General features: G+C 50.1%; 2 protein-coding genes across 5 annotated transcripts in view; both read right to left on the bottom strand.

The window, feature by feature from the left end:
* The window catches only part of AKT2 (AKT serine/threonine kinase 2), a 63,025-nt gene extending 52,115 nt beyond the window's left edge, over positions 1-10,910 (bottom strand). Inside the window, exon 1 of the mRNA XM_049621821.1 lies at positions 10,815-10,910. The gene's annotated coding sequence lies outside the window, so the exon portion shown is untranslated. The remainder of the gene's footprint in view (positions 1-10,814) is intronic.
* Positions 10,911-11,345: 435 nt separating this feature from the next.
* Positions 11,346-21,892, bottom strand: part of CE2H19orf47 (chromosome E2 C19orf47 homolog) — a 22,834-nt gene continuing 12,287 nt past the window's right edge. For 2 of the 4 annotated variants that reach the window (XM_049621823.1, XM_049621824.1), the window contains exons 7-10: positions 18,557-18,694; positions 15,713-15,865; positions 14,266-14,336; positions 11,585-12,621 (exon numbers count right to left, since the gene is read on the bottom strand). In XM_049621823.1, the coding sequence (XP_049477780.1) occupies positions 12,127-12,621; positions 14,266-14,336; positions 15,713-15,865; positions 18,557-18,694 (857 nt within the window). In that variant the 3' untranslated portion in view covers positions 11,585-12,126. Of the gene's footprint in view, positions 12,622-14,265; positions 14,337-15,712; positions 15,866-18,556; positions 18,695-21,892 lie in introns of all 4 variants that reach the window. The other 2 variants (XM_049621825.1, XM_049621826.1) reach the window with 2 other exon arrangements.

The raw sequence follows: 21,892 nt of genomic DNA, 5'->3' as shown, positions 1-21,892 counted from the left end.
GGGGGGGGGGGGGGGGGGGGGGGGGGGGGGGGGGGGGGGGGAGTCTATGGCAGTGGTGGATCTGGCCACAAGGGGGAGCCCTCCCTGTCACACGGGGAATCTAGAGAGGATTCCAAGAGGACTCAGATGTACCCCCTTCTTCATCTTAAGCAGAGCATTTTCAGGGGAGAAAGTCCATAGCACTGATCAGATTCTCAAAGAAGTCTGGAACTGTTTAAAAAAAAAGGTGGGGGGGGGGCTTCTGGGTGGCTCAGTCGGTTAAGCGTCCGACTTCAACTCAGGTCACGATCTCACGGTCTGTGAGTTCGAGCCCCGCGTCGGGCTCCGGGCTGATGGCTCAGAGCCTGGAGCCTGCTTCGGATTCTGTGTCTCCCTCTCTCTCTGCCCCTCCCCCGTTCATGCTCTGTCTCTCTCTGTCTCAAAAATAAATAAACGTTAAAAAAAATATTTTTTAAATAAAAAAAATAAAAGATAAAAAAAGGTTTTCTTTAAAAGAGTTTCCCACGTTATACAGAAATGTTGAAATATCTTTGACTCCTCAGCCAGAATACTAAGCCCAGCGATGCTACTGTTTGGGAAGATCTTATTAGAGTGATTTTAAGTGGTTGGCAGAAGTACAGATAAGCCTCAGGGATTCTGTAAATGTTGGTTCCGGTTTCCTCTTTGTAAAATATGTTTCTGTTTCAAAAATTGTAATGGAAGTCACCATGCATCGTGCCCATTCGACTTTTTAACACATCAGAGATTCCCAAAACGTTTAAGTGGTCATGCGAAGCTAATGCACTTATACGCAGACCATGGGACGAAGCTTTTTCTACTCTTAGAAAGATTGAACACTTTTTCCACCTGATCTGAACACACAAATGGCTTCCCATCCCACGTGGAATAAAAGCTGAAGGCTTCATCAGGGCCCTATGCGAGCTACCCCTGCCTACCTTGCCCTTGACCACCATGTCCTAGACACGGTAACCTCTGCCCCTCCAAAAAAAACAAGCTTGTTCCCACCTCAGGGCTGTTTCACTTGCTGTTCTTTGGCCTGGACTGTTCACTCCCCGGATCCTCATGTTTGCATGACTGGCTCTTTCTTGTCTTTCAGAACTCGGTCCAAATCTCACCTCACCTAGAGAGGCTTTCCCTGGCCAACCCAAATCCAAAAGAGCCACACCGTTACTATTTCTGTAGCACATTTGAATTCCCTACCTAGCACTTAACACTCAACACTATTCTTGTTGCTCGTGTAGCTGTCTTTCCTCAAAACCAGAATAGAAATTTGCCCCCGAAGGTGACTACCTTGGCTTGGGTGGCACCACGGTATCCCTACCTCCTAGAACAATGCCTGGCACATAGTTAGGACTTGGGGATCAGTAAAATACTTGTTGACTGAATGTGGTTTTGATTAAGAAGGTTATAGCAAATGGGGTGAATTTGACTTCAGGTCTAAACTTGTCCACTAACAAAAGCTTGAATAATAATCATCTCTTAACCTTTATGAATGAATTCCCACCTATCAGGTACATTGCTAAGAACTATACCCATGACCTTGTTAAATGTTCCCACAGGTGGAAGTCTCTGTAAGGCTTATTTTGCAGAAATAAACATAGGCGCAAGGAGGAGAAGTCTCTTACCAAATACCACACCGCTGGAATGTTGTGGCGGCCAGATCCGTTCCCACAGGTGTCTCAGGCCAAGCCCCTACTTTTAGACAGAGCGCTGTGCTTCACCCGTCTGGGTCCAGACTTGAGAATCTAAGTCTCATTTTATGCGGAAGTATATGGATTTGAAACAGCGAAATGCTTAAAACATAGTGTCCTACATGATTAATAAAAATTGGGATGATACGAATATCACCTAATGTTTTAGGGCACCCAAGGAGGGAATCATTTCACAGCTGCCCAACGCAGTGGTTTATAACCTATTCCCGCTGTTGCCACAAGATGGCGCCACATGAACTGGCCATTCCTGCTTGCAGGCATGGAGCCTTCCAGGAGCAAGAGGGGGGCCTTCCTTGGTGCCGTTATTTAAACATTCTCTGTTTACAAGAAAACTGTGACAGCTAAATGCAACACATGATCCAGAATTGGATTGTGAGCCAGTGGGGAGAATGGCCATAAGGAGCATTATTGGGACAGCTGATAAAATTGAAGTATGATTGAAGTTAGATGAGTCTTGTATGTTAAATGTCTTGGTTTGGATAGTTATACTGTGCTTATGGAAGAGAATGTTCTTGTTTTGGGGGAATACACACCGGGGAATTAGGAGGTTAAGGGCCATGACGTTCTCCAACTTAACTTTCAAACGCTTCAAAACACAACATCCATATATGTATGTATGTGTGCGTATGCGTGTGTGTGTGTGCGTGTGTGTGTGTGTATGCCTGTGGAGAGGGGGGACAGGGAAGAGGGAACGATAAGACAAATGGAGCAAACAACTGGCAAGTCCAGATAAAGCATATTCAGAAATCCCTTAGACCATTCTTGCTACTTTCCTAGAGGTTTACAATTACATTAAATAGTTACTCAAAAAGCTCTCTTTGTAGCCAGTGAGAACGTCTGAAAGAGTTCTTTAAGTAGTGGTGCTGAAAGTCACCAATTTCAGAGATGAAATTAGATGGCAACCAGTGCCAAGGCTCTGTGAAGCCCTTCCCGGTTATTCTGTGAGGCAGATGCTACTATTACTCCCATCTCAGTGGAGAAGTAAGCACAGAGAGGCTGAGTAACTTGCCCAAGATCACACAGCCGCAGAGCTCATGCTTTTAACCTTCACAGGCCATCAAGAAGGCCAAACGATAGCCACGATATGCTACAATGACCATTTAGGAGCAAGCACTGCACTAAATATGAGGGACCAGAGAAGGAAGATTTAGGGGAAACGTTGGAAAAAATGAATGTAGGTTTATGTGCTCTGAACACCTGCCTCAACTTGATGTCACATCTATGCCAACGTCGGTCCCGTAGTATGCAAGGTTTAACCAAAATAAAACTGGGAAATCCAGTGGATGCTGGTTCTAAGGTGACTGCACCTGCTGGCCATTAACACTGGAGGAAAAATTGGAATGTTCCTCACACGAATCTGATCGTTCTCGATACGTACTTGTAATTACACGAATAGCATAAATTCAAACTTATAAAACACAGGTACATTCCCTTTGCCCCTGCAATTTAAGTCTTAGGTATTGGCCCAATGGATATGTCCGCACGTAAGCAAAATTCAGTGCAAACTAGAGGCACTGACTGTGATAGAAGGAGACCTGGAAAGCCCTAAGTGTCCACAGTAAGGGACTGGTTAAGTACATCAAGGTACATCCACACAAGGGAGTATCGTGCAGCTACTTTAAAAGGAAGCTTTGGAAAACAGCCCAGCAGTTCAAGTGGTTAAAATACAATTAACACACTGCCCAGCAATTCAACTCCTAGGTATATACCCAAGAGCAAACATGTCCACTCACACACTCATACACGAGTGTTCAGAGCCTTAGTATTCATAACAGCCCCAAAGCGGAAACCACCTCAATGTCTGTCATCTTGGTAAACGAGATGTGGGAACTCATACACTGCAACATCACTCATCAATTGTTTCAAAATGGAGTATAATGGAAGATCTATGGTGTAACATGGATGAATGTCAGAAACAGGCTAAGTGACAGAAGCCAGACGGGGCGGCCGCGTACTGTATGGTTCTGTTTACACGAAATGTTTAGTAAAGGTAAATCTACAGACAGATTAGTGGTGGCCACGGGCCTGGAGCCGGGGGGCAGAGTGTGGGAGGACTTGGAGAATCATGGTTAAGGGGTGTGGGCTTTCTCTCCGGAGTAATGAAAACATCCTGGAATTCTAGTGATGGATGCACAACTCTGTGAGTAACTAAAAGCCATCGAATTGTGCGCTTTATTTTTTTCCAATGTTTGTTTATTTTTTTTGAGAGATAGAGACATAGCATGAGTAGAGAAGGGGCAGAGAGAGACGGAGACACAGAATTCAAAGCAGGCTCCGGGCTCTGAGCTGTCAGCACAGAGCCCGACGTGGGGCTCAAACCCACGAACCGTGAGATCATGACCTAGGCCAAAGTCAGACGCCCAACCGACTGAGCCACCTAGGCGCCGCTAATTGTGTGCTTTAAATGAGTGAATGGATGTGCGTTATATCTCAATAAAGTATGTGTGTGTATTTTAATGTGAGAGAGAGAGAGCGGGGTGGGGGGGGGAGGGGCAGAGGAGACAGAGAGAGCGACAATTCTGAGCAGGTTCCACACTCAGCACAGAGTCCGACACGGGGCTCAATCCCACAACCCAAAGATCAAGACCGAGGCCGAAATCGAGTCGGACGCTCAACCAACTGAGCCACCCAGGCACCCCAGTGTGTGTGTGTGTGTGTGTGTGTGTGTGTGTGTGTGTGTGTGTTTAAAGAAGCTTGTCATGTATTGATATGAAATGATCTCCAGGATATATTAGTGAAAAGAGCAAAGCGCAAAACTGCCATATATGCAACCATCTGAGTGGGAAAACAGAGTTATGTTTGCAAATGAAATACTTCTGGAAGGACACATAACCCCAGTAACACCCACTGCCTCTGGAGAGTGGAACTGATGACCCAGAGTAGGAGAGAGAATTGTTGTTTTTTAATTCTTAAGAGATACCAAAAACATATAAAGAATAACACAACAAACACCTGTGTGCCCACCACCCAGCTTTAAAAACCATTCCTATACTGTTTTCTTTTTTTAAGATTTTATTTTTAAGTAATTTCTATACCCCAACTTGGGGCTTGAACTCACGACCCCGAGATCAAGAGTCGCATGCTCCCCCAACTGAGCCAGCCAGGCACCCCAACCGTTCCTAGGCTGTTGCATATGTGTGGTCCAATCACATCCCATCCTACCCCTGGAGGGAACCATGCTCCCACATCTGGAGTGCGTCAATCCTATGCATTTCATACATTTGCTACATTTTAAAGAGCAAACTGATTGAATTGTTAAGTGAATAAATATTTAAGTAGTAAATATTTTGCATATTGCAGAACTACACATATTCTTCTGCAATTTTTTTCAGTCAGTGTTTTGCTTTATTCTTATTGATATGTGCAACGTTCGTTCATTTCCATTGATATATAATATTCCACACCCAATACATCAGACAGTACATCCTATATTGATGTATGATTTGCCCAGATGGCCACAAAACAATCACTCATCCCCCACGCTCTTCTTACTATGAGACAGTGACATTCCTGTCATTGAGAGGTAGGGTCTATGGTCCCTCCCCTTGAATCTGGGCGGAAGTGAACCAATGTGACTTGCAATACTAGGTTAGAAAAGGCAATACGGTTTTTCCTGGCTCTCTTCAGCAGCACGCTGTTGGAACCCAGCCACCATGTTGTAAGGAAGCCCAGGCCACACGGCGAAGCCGTATGCAGGCATTCTGGCTGATAGCCCAACCTGAGGTCTGAGCTAAGTGCCAATACTGGTTAACCACCAAACAACCGAGGAAGCTTTCAGGAGGACACTAGCCCCAACCAACATCTGACTGCAACCATGAGAGCCCCCAAGTGACACGGTCTGAGTCCAGTCAACCCCCAGAACCATACGAGATCATAATTATTGATTTGAGCCGGTAAGTTTTGAGGTGATTCATTGTGCATTAGATAACTGAAACAACTATGCCACAATCTGTCCATTCTCCAGTTAATGGATATTTGGGTTGCTTCCAAGTTAATGCGATTACAGTGATCTCATGAACATTCTTATTCATATCTCTGTATGTATAAGTGTCTCCAGAATGGTAATTGCTGGGTTGGGGAGTATAACATCTTCATTTATATTACAACCTACTGAATTGTTTTCCAAAATGGTTGATCCCAACTTACATCCCAAAAGCAGCGTACCATATTCCCAATACTCCAAATCTTCCCCAACACTGGAGACTTTAAATTTTTTGCCAATCTATTGGGCACAAAACAGTCTTCTGGTACGTATCTTTTGGTGCCTTTGAATTTGTTACTGTTTGCATGAATGGATCACAAATAAATATTTATCATTTTCCTATTTTAAACATGCTTTATATATTGGCGTTTCATATTAAAATTACATTTTCTAAAAAGGAGGTGCTCCCCCAGTGGCAAGGAGCACATCTCGAGCCTAGGCCTTGGTTTCAATTCCCAGTTACCATTCTAGGTAAAATATTCTGGGGCTCCTTGGAGAAATGGCGGACTCTAGGACCAATAGTGGAAGTATGTCAAAGGACACAGGAGCCAAGTGAAAGAGTCCCCAAATGCCAAAGCTAGAATAATGTGAACACAAAATAATTCAAGTAGTATTGGATTATATAACCCAAAGTATAAAATAAATATACCCAGGAGTCCAGACTGATGAAAATAAATGATTGAATAAGTTAATAGAAAAAAGAGACACATCTTCCTTGCAGAAGAATTCCCAGCTTTTTTTTTTTTTTTTTTTTTTTTGAGAGAGAGAGCGCAAGCAGGGCAGGGGCAGAGAGAGAGGGGGACAGAGGATATGAAGCAGGCTCTGTGCTGACAGCTCAGAGCCCGATGTGGGGTTTGAACTCACGAACTGTGAGATCATGACCTGAGCCGAAGTTGGACGCTCGACAGACCGAGCCACCCAGGCGTCCTCCCAGGTTTATTTCTAATTTGTGTCAGCACTTTGCCCTCAAGGCAGTGAAGCCTAAGCCCTGTACTCCTTAGGTGTGGGCTGTGCAGAGTGACTTCCCTTCAAAGAGTTCAATACAGAAAGGGAGAGAGCAAACTGACAGTGCAGAAATCCGGCAAATAGTAGGTAATGAAGCCAGGTGACCAAGGTTAACATAGACCGTGGTAAATCACATGGCCAGCATGCACCCTACGGACGATGTGATAAAATGGCACTCTACCTCGGAGCTCTTCCTCTGAAAAACACATAACCCTGGTCTAATAAGGAGAAAGACAAATCCCAACTGAGGGACAATCTCTAATAGACCTGCCCACTATCCTTCAAAACTGTCAAGGTCATCAAAAGCTGCCACAACCAGAAGGGGCCTGAGGAAGCACGACAATTCCCTATTTGTCAACGCAAGTGTTCGACAACATAAACGTAATATGCTATCCTGGAACAGAAAAAGATATTAAAACTAAGGAAAAAGCTAAGGAAATGTGAAGAACTATGGACTTTATTTAATACCTAGGTGTCAATATTGGTTCACTCACTGTAACACATGAAATCATGCTAATGTAAGATGTTAATAACAGGGGAAATTGGAGGAGGGGTATACAGGAAGTCTGCCGGCAGAAGTGCACTTCTCAATTTTTCTGCAAATCTAAAGTGTTCTAAAAAATAAAGTCTGTTGGGGCGCCTGGGTGGCAGTCGGTTGAGCATCCAACTCTTGATGTCGGCTCAGGTCGTGATCTCACAGTTCACGGGATTGAGTGCACTTCGGGCTCTGCACTCACAACATGGAGCCTGCATGGGATTCTCTCCCTCCCTCTTTCTCTGCTCCTCCCCTGCTTGTGCATGCTCCCTCCCTCTCTCTCTCTCTCAAAATAAATAAATAAACTAAAAAAATGTTTTTAATTAAAAAAACAAATAAATAATAAAGTCTGTTCTAAAAAAATAAAGTCTTAAAAAAAAAACAACTTAAAAAGGCAAGGCTCCTGGCCAGCTTCCTGACAGCAGACCTAGTCCTCCCACTTGCCAGCTGGGTCAGGCTTCGCCTGTTTGATGAAGTTTGCAGAGGCCTGGAGTTCGCAAAGCAGGTGAAGTTTTGTGTAGGTAAACATCAGGCCTTCAAAGACAGAGGTATATAGAAGTCGCGTTCACCAGTCTAAGTCAGCTCAGATCCCCAAAGGAGGGAAAGGAGGGAACAAGGCCGCCGCAGCCTGATACCTGGCCCATCTGGGTGGCACCAGGCTCCGACTCTGGAGGAAGGGGCGGTGGGGCTGCCTGGACGCTGGCTGGCCCCCACAGGTGCTGTAAGTTCCCATCCCGCCTCTTCCGTCTACTGGTGTGAGCTAAGGAGGTCACCTCATCCCAAGACCACCAGCCAAACAGAATCCTTCACCGGGAATGGCTCAGATCTGGCTCTATGATTTAGCATGAGCCCTAGGTTCCCTGTCCCTCCATATGACATCTGTTTATGGGAGGAGAATAGGAGGTCCCTGACCTCCATGCTGCTGCCCTTTCCCTAAGGATTTGGGAAGTCTGTCAACTTACCAAAGCCCTTATTTAGTATTTCCTGGCACAGAGGTGTGGTTGGTGCTAGTTCTCAGCATTCCCTGACCTGCTTCCTCCAGTGGTCTCCAACCAGAAGAGTCCAACGGCTCTCCATTCCTTTCTGGAATGGGGTGATGAGTGTTCGAATAAGTCGTGTGAGGAACGCCAATAATCTTGGGGCAGGGGGTGGGGAGCCTGGTTCAGATTTCCTACTGACCCAATTATCAGTAGTCGCACTGAAGTATTGATATAACTGGAATTCTTCATATTCACCCCTGACCTGACTTCACATGGGACAAGCTTACCCACTGCAGCACAGCTTACACTAGTAAGAGACCGGAAGCAACCCGAATTCCCTTTCAAAAAGGGTTGGTGGAGTGAATTAGGCCATAAATATGCGTGTGTGCCTGTATATGTGTACTGTATGTTCCTCTGCCCGTATATATATGTATGAGTGTGTGTGTGTAAACTTTTCACCATAAAGCCTTTGGAATCTTGAACCATATGAAAGTATTCTGCTCAAAAAAAAACTTAATAGAGGGGCACCTGGGTGGCTCAGTCAGCTGGGCTTCCGACTTCAGCTCAGGTCGTGATCTCACAGCTTGTGGGTTCAGGCCCCACGTTGGGCTCTGTGCTGAAGCTCAGAGCCTGGAGCCTGCTTCGGATTCTGTGTCTCCCTCTCTCTCTACCCCTCCCCCACCATTCATGCTCTGTCTCTCTCTCTCTCAAAAATAAATAAACATTAAAAAAAAAATACTTAATAGAACCAGAGGAAAAATAACACACTTCTGTGGGTCCCAGATGCTGGGGTTGGTTTGGGGGAATCACCAAGTCAAACAGTGGGGACACACACTGTGTCTCTGGAGCAGCTAGGAGGCATAGGAGGTGTCTGGTCTGGCCCACCCAGCACACGGTGGCAGGAGGGGGCATGACTCTCATGGGCCACAGCATCCCAAAGCTGCAAATGCTTTTCACAACAAGTCGACTGGGTGGGGGGGGACATGTACATGTAAATAACTCGAGAAAATCCAAAACTACTATCCTAGGACCCCACCCTCCCCTTTCCAAAAGGTCCTTGTTTCAAACCCACAATCAGCACAAGGTAGGGTTCCTGGTCGGCTCCCTGACCTGCCACTTGCCAGCTGGGTGAGATGCGGGGCAGCTTACTCCCCTCTGGGCCTCCATAAAGAGCCACAGTGACGTGACTATCCTCACGCAGGTGAGCCTTTCGTGGGTAAGTGAGCGACACGTGTTTTTTACATCATTGCACATCAAGAAATTATCCAGTGCTCTTAAATTTAGTAACCGGAACTTTTCCTCTGAACCCTGGCAGTTGCTAGAATTGTCCATGAGGTGGAACCAGAGGAAATGACTGGGGAAAAAAACCCCAAGAGTTGAAGAGCAGCAGGGAAAGCATGCGGCGTGTGAGCCCCTCCCTGTGGCGCCACCAGGAGGGTGCAGCCTCCGGAATCACCGCTGCCAACAGCTGCTGTCCTTCTGAGGTACGACCTCCTACAGTCCCCCCAAAAGGTCTAGCCTCAGCCCTCCCTACCATGTCCTTCACACTGAAGCCCCACCCTTCACACCCAGGCCCTGTGCTTGGCTCGCTGCCCAACACACAGTAGCCCCCAACACGACACAACCGAAACACTACAAATAGACAATCAGCTCAGGAAGACGACACAGATGTGGGGACGATGGTGATGATGGTTATATGACGGTGTGAATATACTTAATGCCACTGGACAGGATGCTCACTTTAAGATGGTTAAGATCGTCAAGTTTATGTTAGGTTTATTTTATCACAATAAAAAAAAAAAAATAGGTGACGTCTAATCTCATGCTCACCTGCTCTTAGGCCTCCCAACCCCCAGACCACTCCCGCTAATCCTATCAGTCCTGGTCTCTAAATGGGAAAAGGGCCCCCAATTCCCATCTGGGCCCTCTCCTGTCTCTATGCTCCCTTCAGACTGGTGTCACTCCTCGAAGCTCCCCGGGTGGCCCCCCTCAAGCCCCAGCGGCCACGTGCCCTCCCCCCCCCGCTCCTCTACCCCCAGCCTCCTGGTTTCCACAAACGGCACCTCTGGCTAGATGCTCCGGTGTCGAGGTGACCCCTGCTCCCCGCACCCCAGCTTCCCATCCATCCGCGCTGCCCGCTGCTCCACCGAAGCCCACTCACCTTCCTCCTCCCCACGCGTCACCCCACACCACCTTCCTTTCTTGCCCCAGCTCCTGTACGGCTGCCTCCCGACAATTTATCCTCCTCACAGGGGCCAAAGCCATCTTCACAAAAGGCAATCCAGACCATCACTTGCCGGCTTTACCCTCCCCAACTTCTCAGAGCGTAGGGAAGATGTCCAATTCCTCACCATGAATCACAAAGCCCTAAGTCACCTGGTCCCCGCCCACCTGCCCCCACCTGTGCTACATGGCAGGCCCCTCGTTCAGCCCCTGGCTCCCCTGACACCTGACGGCTCCCTGGCCTCTCCCTGCTCCTCGCTCAACCTCTGCCCTGGCCTTGTCTTCGGCCGAACACTCTCCTCCTGCACTTCACGCAGCCGCTTCTGATCGTTCCCGGCTCAGCCCTTGCCTCACCTCCTCTTAAAAGGCCTTCTTACCCCCAACTTCTGAAGAGGCCTTGGTCGCCTCTGCTCCTCACTCCCATTCTTCCGACAGCATGATCACTTTACCGCCATCTCCCTGGCCAGAGAGGTCAGCCGTGCTGGCAGGAGCTTGTCTGCCTTGCTCCCAACGGATCCCTAGCTCCTCAAACAGGCCTGGCACAGGGTAGGGGGCTGTGCAGCAGTGAATGGGTGTGTGATCAAATCGGCAGGAGCTGCCTCACCAGGAAGCCAGCAATCTGGAAAGCTGCCAACAGGCAGAATGGCAGGCACAGGTGAAATATACGGTGGGGGGGACAGACACAGAGACAGGACCACCGCAGTTGGTTGATGGGGAGAGGAAGCCCAACTGAACAGGGACCGTGACCATTACTCCCTTCCACTGGGGGCCTGCAGCAAAGACATGGCCCACGTGGAGCCTTGACCTTCAGAGACAGAGCCCAACCCCTCACTGGCACCCCCACCCACATTGTGCTTTGTGTGAAAAACAACCCTGTGACTCACCCTGAAGGAGGGGAGGGAAACAGTTTGAAAGCCACAAAAATATATTAAAACAGCTGTTTTCTTCTCTCTCGGCACTGGCCTCCCTTCCCGGTGACCCTTGCTCGCCACCCGCCACAGGCTTTCAGAGAAAAAGACGCCCAGGGCCGGAAAACAGAGGGGCCCTGCTGCAGCCCAGGGTCTGGGAGCGAGGGCGGCTAACAGTCTCTACAGGCTCGACGCCACCGTCGACGGGGCCGCTGGGAGGCCGGAGGCGCAGGAGGGTCAGGCAGGACGCAGCGCACAGTCGGGCCTTGCCACAGGGACAGAAAACAGAAGAGAAATGAACAGCATGAAGAGAGGGAGAGACCGAGAAGTTAAAGTAGCAGGGGGACGGGGCAGAGGGGCGAGGGGAAGTCGGGAAGTCGGGAAGTCGGCCCCTGCAGGTGACACCTGCTCTGGGGGACTGGAAGGCTGAGGAGCTGGGGCTGAGGCAGCAGATGCTGCTGAGAGGCAGGAAGGGGAATGGGGGAGGGAAAAGGGCACTTGGCTCTGGGAGAGGTAGAGGAGTGTGCCCTGCCAAGGCCACAGTCAGAGAGGAGAGAACAGAGGACGTGAGAGAAAGGAAAGACCGGAGCGGCAAGGCCAGGTCACAATGACCATCTCAGACTCAGAAAACTGGGGTGAGTCCCCAGAAAGCTCGGGCCGGCTCCAATGCCGAGGGAGACAAGCAGTGTCATCCGGAAGCCGGCAGAGGGTTGGGCGCGCCCTCACTGGAGCCTCTGCCGGAGCCAGGAGCCTGGAGAGGGGACTGCGCCCCACCCAGAGGCTAGAAGGTCCTGCGGCCCAGTCTTTTGAACACGCTCACTGTGCCCGCATGGTCCATCTGGGCACCCAGGCCCTCGCTGGAGCTGTTCCCCCGGGGCCCCACCAGAGTCCTCTTAATGGTGACCTTGACCTCGGCTGAGGACTTACTCTTGGTGCTCGTGACCTGGCTGTCCTGGGCCTCAGGCACAAGGGCAGCCTTGCCCAGTCTCTGGATGATGCTGCTTTTGGACAGGGACTCTGGTTTCCTCTCGAGTCCAGGGCGTGAGGAAAGGGCCAGGCGCCGCAGTGTTGGGGTGGCAGCCGTTGTGGCCGAACTTGTGGCCTTAGCTTTGACAGTCAGTGCTGGCTGGGGACTGGACTTGGCCGGGCCTCGGCCCAGCTTCTTCAGGACCCCGGCATACTGCAGGACAGAGCTGCTGCTGTCATTGTCGCTGTCCCAAGCCAGATCCTCGTCCATCTCTGGGGTGGCCCCCAGGCGGCTGAAGACTCCTGTGGGCTGCAGGGGTCAGAGATGGGACAAGTGAGCCATGTAGTCACTCAACACGCATGCATGGAGAGCTGCCCCATCTGTGCCTGGCCTCATTGGGAGAAATCCCCAACAGTGACACGCTACACAGTGATGAGAGCCACGACAGGGGAGATTCAGGGACCTGGTGGGGCCCAGAGAAGACTCCTGACCTTGGCTGAAGTTCAGGAGAGACTCCCTGGACAAGAGACCTCAGAGATGAGATCTGAAAGTAACGGCAGGTGGGTCTAATAAAGAAGGGTGGGGGGGAGAGAAGACGGAGAGAAGACCATTTGCAGAGATCTGCAGGAGAACATGAGAGAAGAAAAATTTGCTCATTCACTCAACAGACATTTCCTGAGTCCCGACTGTCCCTGGCCCCGTGCTGGGTGGTGCTGGGGAAACAGTGGTGACTAAGCACAGCCTTGGCCCTCCCCTCAGGGGGCTCCCAGTCCAGTGGGGAAGACAGACCTGGCGTGGTAAATGACACCCAACGATTCCCTAATTACGACAGTGCTGCGTTCTCTGGAAGAGATGGGAGCACAGGTGGACAGGAGACAGGGAGGCCTCGACCCCTCTCGACTTCAGGGATGCTTTCTCCGAGGTACTGATGTTTAAGCCAGGCCCTCAAGGATGAATCAGCAGAGAAAAGAGCAAGGGCTAAGTCCCCAAGGCAGGAATAGGAATCATACTGATGGAGCACTCGCTCTGTGTCAAGCTCTTTACACGGCTACATCTTCAAGCCACACGATCCTGAGTGTTATTATCCTGCTCGTGATAAGACTCTAAGAAGCGAGGAAACGGTTGGGTAAGCCCTGGCAAGCGAGGGCCGGAGAGGCAGGAAACGCAGCTGGGGAGCTCCGGAGCAGTTAGTCAAAGGTGACACTTAAAGAGTGCCTGCTGCGCACCAGACACCCCCAGCACTGTGCCGGTGTGTGTCGCTTAATCCTCACAAGCACCCCATGAGGTGTGCACTACACGGATAAGAAAGCTGAGGTACCAGGAGCTTAAGTGACGTGGCCAGAGCCATGCAGCCAGGTGGTGACGGAGCTGGATTCGTGCCGGGCAGGGCTCAGGCTGCGTGCTCCTAACACACACTGTCCCTGGGGCCCGCAGGACTGCAGGCCAAGGCGAGGAGGGTGGCGTTCATCCTGACCACGGTGAAAGCATCTGGTGGGGGGTGGGTGGCCTGTCCTGTGGGTGGCACACACTGCTGCTATGGGGGGAGGGCCAGAAGGGGGTTCACAGGAGCTGCAGACCAGGTAGGAGGCCACCGCCCTATCCAGACAGGGAAAAGTGGCAGAGAAGGGAAGACAGATGGAGCCATCACTAGAGCCTGCCCGGAATGGGGCACTGGGGTGTCCCTGAGACGGGGCCCAGGAGGGGAGTTACTCTGGGGGAAGATGCCGAGGCCAGTCTGGGACATCTGGTGGGAGGACCCAAGGGCAGCATCCAGGAGTTGGCCAGACCCTGGGGGCTGGAAATCAGGAGAGACGTTGAGGTGCAAAGAATGCAACGGAGACTGTTAAGACAGGGGAGGCGGCCCAGGGAGTACGAGGGGCTGGATGTGGGATCAACACCCGCAGGAAGACAAGAATCAGAGAACCCCAACTGGCTTCCCCGTTTCCAACTCACTTTATTCCCTGTTGTCGTGTCTGCCTTGGTCTCGGCGCCGAGGCGGTCGAACACGGACGTCCTGTGGAGACCTGGGAGGGAAGTGAGCCCTCAGCCAGCACCCACTGAGCCACGCGCGGAGCTTGGGCCCGGCCGAGCATCATGCATCGTGCAGACAAGGGAGGGGAGATGCGGCCCAGGCCCAGGCAGCTCCGGCCCAGGCAGGCACGGACCCTGTGTCTGAGCGCTGGCTGACACGGACCTGACCCACGTGTTTCTGGCTAGTGCCAAATGTGGGAAAGATCCACTAAAATTGACCCTTGGGCTCCTGGAAACTTTGCACGAGTTCGTGAACGTGTGCGGGAAGAGTTCTAAATCCCTACTTGTTCCCTTCAGTCTTGTTCTGGGTCATGGGCCTCTGAGAGTCTGCTGAACGGATAAGCCCTCTCCCTAAATAACACCCTAAATAGCCATCAATGGGAGAATGTTTACTAAATCGTGATATACGAATACGATGCAAATATTAAATTTAAATGACCGTTAAAAAGAACAAAGCAGAGGAGCACCTGGATGGCTCAGTCGGTTAAGCGTCCAACTTTGGCTCAGGTCATGATCTCACAGTTCATGGGTTCAAGCCCCATGCTGGGCCCTGTGCTAACAGCTCAGAGCCTGGAGCCTGCTTGGGATTCTGTGTCTCCCTCTCTCTCTGCCCCTCCCCCACTTGCACTCTTTTTTTCTCACTCTCAAAAGTAAACATTTAAAATAAAAAAAGAATGAAGCAGATCCACGAGTATTTATGTGAAAAGATCTCAATAAAAGAATTCTAGAATAATACCTACAGGCTGTTTGTTTCTATTTGTGTTGAAATAGAAACAAACACCTCTCTATGTTTTTATATATAGATACACGCATGCAAGTCCACAGGTGCCGGTCTGGAAAGGTTAATGATGGCGTGGGACACGGGAGTGAGGGAAAGAATGAGTTGACATCGGATACTCCTCTGCACCATATGAATGCTTTCCCCGTGGGAATGCGTACAACATTCTAAAAGGAACACTGTGAGGAAGACCATCTCTGCACTACCAGATGCAAACCCCAGCTACGGACTGAACCTCAACCAGACTCCTCTGGCTCATGATGACGGTTCCCACCATTTTGGGCACCTGCCCTCAGCCAGACACGGACACCACTTTACAGTCAGGCAGTCACGGAATCCAAGCCCCTGCCCTTGAGGAAGACGTGCCAGGTGAAGCACCTGCTACACTAACTGCAGGATGCGAGGGTGGAGGTGGTGATGTGCTCTCCTCCTCTATGGCCACCCTCACGGTCCCCTTGGTCCAAGGCCCCCTGGATCTCGTTAGAGCCCACTTCTTGGCCAATGCCCATAGGGCATGACCAACCCCGCACGAAGCAGCAAAAGGGAAAGGCAGTCTCCACACCAAAGCGTGTGCCCCCGCCAGCACAGTACCTTTTGCCGCCTGCTGCTGCTCCAGGATCTTACGGGTCCGGGGGGTGGTGCCTTTGGGCATGTTGATGATGTATTTCCCCTCCATCTCGGCAGTGACCCGGCGCCGCTTGGTGGGAACGGCCAGGCTCTCCTCTTCGCGGCGGGCCAGGGCTGCTGGGGAGGAGAGGGGTGGTGAGCACCTTCTGGGGTGAAATGTTCTCCTGGGGTGGGGGCTAGATGCCCAACGAAGGGCACGAATGTGCCCTTTATCTTCATACGTTCAAATGACTGCAATCCCCTATCTTCCCAACCACCCCATCACCACTGACTCTGAACCACTAAGAAATTCAGAGGTCTGGGCACGACGGGGTTGCCGACGGTGCTCAGAATCCCCACGCTGTGGCGGGCCTCCCAGGCTCTCTCTGCCTCTGTCCCTGCCCCGAGCAGGCTGACTTCCCAGCCCAGTCAGGATCCCCTCAGAAGGGGAAACTGCTGGCTGATGGAAAAGTTCAAGAGCTCCAGCTAAGCAATGGTTTCACAGGTGTAATAATTTTTTTAAAATGAATCAAGCCGTGTACTTGCAATTTGTATATCATGCCTAAGTAAATTATATCTCAATTAGAAAAACAAAATCCCCTCGACACATTTGCTAGTCACTCCCAGGCTCACCGCTTTTTCAATACTTTAGAAATCAATTAAAACTTTCTTACTCATGACATCAATCAAAAGGCCAGAAGGGCACCTGGGTGGCTCAGTCGGCTAAGCATTTGACTTCAGCTCAGGTCATGATCTCATGGATCGTGAGTTCGAGACTTCCGTCAGGCTCTGTGCTAACAGCGCGGAGCCTACTTGGGATCCTCTACTCCCCTCTCTCTGCCCCTCCCCCCGCCCCAAGAAGTAAAGGGTCCAAAGAAGGGGATGAGGCACTTCTAAACACACACGGCAAAAAGGGAGCATGTGCAATGGAGGTGGACAGAGCATGAAGGGGCTGGGCATCAGAATAACAAAACCCCCTCCCTGGGCCTCAGTTTCCACTTGTGCCAAGATCTTTGCTGTGGGGGTGGGTCCGACAAAGGCAGGACAGTGGGGCAGACAGAAGGACGGCTTGGAAGCCCAAAGGCCAGGGTCCTATTCCCAGATTTCAAGCTGAGACCTGGAAGAGGAACAGAGGCCAAGCATAAAAGGTCTGTGAAGGAAGAATGTGCTGGGAGAAGGGAACATCGGGGCAGAAATACCACGACAGGAAGGAGCCTAGAAGGGACCTGGGGAAGGGAGCCAGGGAGAGACACAGGAGATGGGCTCACATTATGCACGGCCTATAGGCCACGTGGGAAGATGACTTTGTTACTGGGACAATGGGAAGCCCTGGAGAGTTCTAGCTGAGTGTGAAAGGGTCAGGTTGAAGGTTTGAAAGGATCCTTCTGGCTGCTGAGAGGAAATGGTAGTTTCTTGACCTCTGACCCCTGCATCAAGCACAGGGCCCGGCACCAGTGCAGGCCTCAGTGAACATCTGTTAAAAAGGACTGAGACACTAACATTAACCACTCTGGCAACAACAGATGTTGGCGAGGATGCAGAGAAAGAGGATCTCTTTTGCACTGCTGGTGGGAATGCAAACTGGTGCAGCCACTCTGGAAAGCAGTGTGGAGGTTCCTCAAAAAAGTAAAAATAGAACTACCCTATGACACAGCAACTGCACTAGTAGGTGTTTACTCAAGGGATACAGGTATGTCGTTTCAAAGGGGCACACGCACCCCAATGTTTCTAGCAGCACTATCGACAATAGCCAAAGTATGGAAAGAGCCCAAATGTCCATCGATGGATGAATGGACAAAGAAGATGGGGTAACTATACATATATATATATATATAATGGAGTATTATTCGGCAATCAAAAAGAATGAAATCTTGCCATTTGCAACTACATGAATGGGACTAGAGGGTATTATGCTAAGCGAAATTAGAGGAAAACAAATATCATATGACTTCACTCATATGAGGAATTTAAGATACAAAACAGATGAACACAAGGGAAGGGAAGCAAAAATAATACAAAAACAGGGAGGGGGACAAAACATAAGAGACTTATATAGAGAGAACAAACAGAGGGTTACTGGAGGGGTTGTGGGGGGGGGGGGGCTAAATGGGGGAGGGGCATCAAGGAATCTACTCCCGAAATCATTGTTGCACTAGATGCTAACTTGGATGTAAATTTAAAAAATAAATAAATGATTAAAAAAAAAAAAAAAGAATATATTTACCAAAAAGAAAAAAGACTGAGCCACCTATAGTCCACAGAGCTGTACTGTACACTTAAGACTTAATTAAGGGGGTGACGTCAGGGGCGCCCGGGTGTCTCAGCGGGTTAAGCATCTGACTCAGTTTCGGCTCAGGTCAGGATCTGACAATTTGTGAGATCGAGCCTGCATCGGGCTCTGTGCTGAGAACACAGGGCTTGCTGGAGATTCTTTCTCTCCCTCTCTTTCTGCCTCCTCCCACTTGTTCTCTCTCTCTCTCAAAACAAATAAATAAACATTTAAAAAAAAAAGAGGGTGACACCACATTAAGCATTCTTTCCGTAATAATATAAAATAAAAAATTTAAAAAGACTGAACAGACCCCTGAGTGAGAACCGCCGTGCCCCTGTGCCGTTAAGTACACCACGTCCACAGCTTCCCACTGTCCCCATTCTATAGACTTGGAAAGCAAGGCACACAGAGGTACAGGGGCTTGACCAAATCCAAACGCTTTGGACACCCTGAGGCCTTCAAAGCACCATGAGATATCTGGAACGTGATCCCCAAATACCATCTGCCAACCCACACTCACCCCCAGCTCCTCCCGCCATCTGCCCAAACCCCCTCACCGGCAGCCTTGGCAGTCTTCGCTGCCATCTTGTTGGACACGGTGACTGAGATCTTGGAGGTGCTGGTGTCCGGCCGCCTCGGTGGAGTGCCGGGTGGGGAGTCACGGTTCAGACTGTTAGCAATCATTCGAGAGGCAGCTGCGGGGAGGAAAGGCGAGAGTCCCATCGTCCCTGGAATGGAGGCCAGGACACAGAAGACAAGCCTTGGGACTACATGGGGAAGGGGCAGCTGGGGTCCCCCTGTAGCTGCACTGCCATGATGGGGATGCTTGGGCATCAGCCAGTCTAAACAGGAGCTAGCCCGCTCCTCACTGCCTGGGGGGTCCTTCCTGAGGGCCTAGACCAGACTGGTTCCTGTCACTCTTCACCCAACAGTTACCCAGCCCTGTTCTGAGCTCCTCTCCCAGCTCCACTTCAGCCCAGCTGGTCTGGGGATCTTCTTTCCCCAGAAGTGTGCACCTTCTCAAAGCACATGCTGTTCCCTCTGCCTGGCATGCAGTTCCCTGAGTACCAACGGGCCTTCTCTGGCTCTTTACTCAGGTCTCCTCTCAGACAGCACCTCCTTAGAAAAAGCTTCCTGGACCTCTCCATCACCTCTACCACCCTGACCCTACGCAAGGCTCTCTTTTTCTAAGTAGCCCTAATTGCTGCTTGACATCAAATTACACGTTTTTGTTTGCTGGTGGAATCTCCCACGAGCATGCAAGCCCCATGAGAAGACAATGCCCATTTATTTCTGTATCCCTAGTGCCTATCACAGTTTCTGGTGCTTTAGAGGTCCTCACGGAACATCTACTGGCAAAGATGAACACTATCACTGAAAATCCCAACATCCCTACCAGACAGATCTACTGCAAGCCAATTTTACAGACGAGGAAATGGTGACTCCAGGAGGGGGGTCACTCAGCCAGGTCCCTAAGCAGTGGTGGGTCCGGCTCCAGTTGGGCTGAGGGGAGATAAGCGGTAACCCCCTTCTGGGGATGGAGGATGGGGGTGAGGGCAGGCTCTGGCGCCCCTGTCTTCTGTGGAGCAGAAGGAGGGATTTCAGGGTGCAAGGTGGGAGCTACAGCATGCTCTAGAGGGTCAACCCCAGCATGGGAAGGACACGGGTCTTATCTTCAGAACAGCTGGGTTTAGGGCACAGGTTTCAAAAGCTCTTGGGGAAGCCCTGCAGGGGAGGGAGGGGGTCTCCATGCTGTCCCTGCTTGTACCACAGTCCCAGTAATCCCCAGACCCTCCACCAAGGGCTTTCAGATTTGGGTATTCCACCCTACCTACTCCCCAAAAGTCTTTTCTTTTTCTGCTATATGCTCTCTCTCAAAACCTGCTCAAGTTCCCCATAATGACCCTCAATACGTTATCACAATTATATGTTACTTGGTTGATTTTTTAAATTATAACTATAGCATACAGAAAAATACACCAAACCCACAGAGACCACTTAACAAAAAGTGAACTCCCACATACCCACCACTCAGGTCAAGAACTGGAGCCTTACTGTCACCCGGAAGTCTGGGGATTGGCCCTTCCCAATCAGACCTCTTCCCTGCCCCTCACCAGAAAGAAACGGTCAGTTTTCAGCCCTGCTCACTCCCCTGGTAACGATCGGTATACACCCCTCCACAATTTCCCCAGGACATTTCTTCAGACAGCTCTGAAGCCGGATAGGGGTGGCTTTCTGACCAGCTGTAAACCACGTGGCTGCACAGAATCTGTCCTGGGATGATCGGGACGTTCTGCTATGAAAGGTAAGCAGCTGAGAGGCCCTGCCTCTTGCAGTGTACCCAGAGGGAGATGTCTTGCTTAAAAGGGATAAGGCATATGATGTTTTGTCACGACAGGTAAGCGCCATTTGGGTGCAAGAAAAACAACTATCTTCGCCCTAACGAATTTGAACTGTAGTCAGGTGTCAGACACATAGATACAGACATGCGTATTCAAAGGTGTATATCATAAAGTGTATAGAAGTGAGTGTACCAGGAATGCTTTTCTGGAACATTCTTCCCCACCCCTTTCCTTCTTTGCCTGCTTCCTCTATTCCTAACTGCCTATTTTCTCCACGAGCATTTTTGTTAGTTTTAATTTTTTTTAACTTGTTTGACACTAAGACATTCAAAAAGGTATAAAAATAACATACTATCTGATTTCATTTATGTGCATTTGAAAGACGAGCAAAAAGACTAAAAAACTAGATCATCAATGCTGTTAGAAATCAGGGTCAATAAGGGGCACCTGGGTGGCTCAGTGGGTTAAGCGTCCGGCTCTTGTTTTGGCTCAGCTCACAATCTCACAGTTTCGTGGGTTCAGGCCCCATGTCAGACTCTGCGCTCGTAGTGCATAGCCTGCTTGGGATTCTCTCTCTCCGCCCCTCCCCCACTCACACTGTCTGTCTCTCTCAAAATAAATAAATAAACTTAAAAAAAAAAAAGACATCAAGGTAATGGGTACCCTGGAGAGGAGGGGCAGGTAGTGATGCTGGTCATGTTTCAGTTTCTGGATTTGGATGCTGCTGGCTACACGAGTGTTGCACTTGTGAAAAGTGATTCGGCTGTACCTTTATGATTGGAACCCTTTCCTGTGTGTAAGTTGAGGAAGACTGCTGCAGAAAAGAACACCAATTTTTTCAGCCTCCCTCTGTCCATGCCTTTGGGTAGGCACTGCCCACACTGATTCTGGGGTTAGCCACGTGACTGGCTTTGGCCAATGAGGCAAGAGCAAGTGTTATACAGGCAGAAGCTTAAGAGGTGCCTTGAACACTGGGGTCTGCCCTCTTATGCTGTTCTGGGGAGCCCTGCAATCAGCACTGCGTGGACAAGCTCGGGCTAGCCTGCTGCAAAATGAGAGACATGTGGCCAAGTCACCTCTGTTGGCCCAGATAACATCAAGCCAACCACCAGACGTGTGAGTGAGGCCATCCTAGATCACCCAGCCTCAACCAAACTGCCAGGTGACCACTGAGATCAGCTGAGCTGACCCAGAGCAGAAGTGACCAGCCATGTCATAAAATCACGAGAGATATGGGGCGCCTGGGCGGCTCAGTCGGTTGAGTGTCCAGCTTTGGCTCAGGTCATGATCTCACAGTCTGTGAGTTCAAGCCCCGCGTCGGGCTCTGTGCCGACAGCTCAGAGCCTGGAGCCTGTTTCGGATTCTGTGTCTCCCTCTCTCTCTGCTCCTCCCCCACTCATGCTCTGTCTCTCTCTCTCTCTCAAAAACAAATAAAACATTAAAAAAAAAAAATCACCGGGGGCGCCTGGGTGGCTCAGTCGGTTGAGCGTCCGACTTCGGCTCAGGTCATGATCTCACAGCTCGTGAGTTCAAGCCCCGCGTCAGGCTCTG

Source organism: Panthera uncia (genome assembly GCF_023721935.1).
Source record: "Panthera uncia isolate 11264 chromosome E2 unlocalized genomic scaffold, Puncia_PCG_1.0 HiC_scaffold_19, whole genome shotgun sequence".
NCBI classification, from domain to species: domain Eukaryota; kingdom Metazoa; phylum Chordata; class Mammalia; order Carnivora; family Felidae; genus Panthera; species Panthera uncia.
Note: the sequence above shows the minus strand (reverse complement) of the source record. Positions and strands in the feature narration are given on the sequence as shown.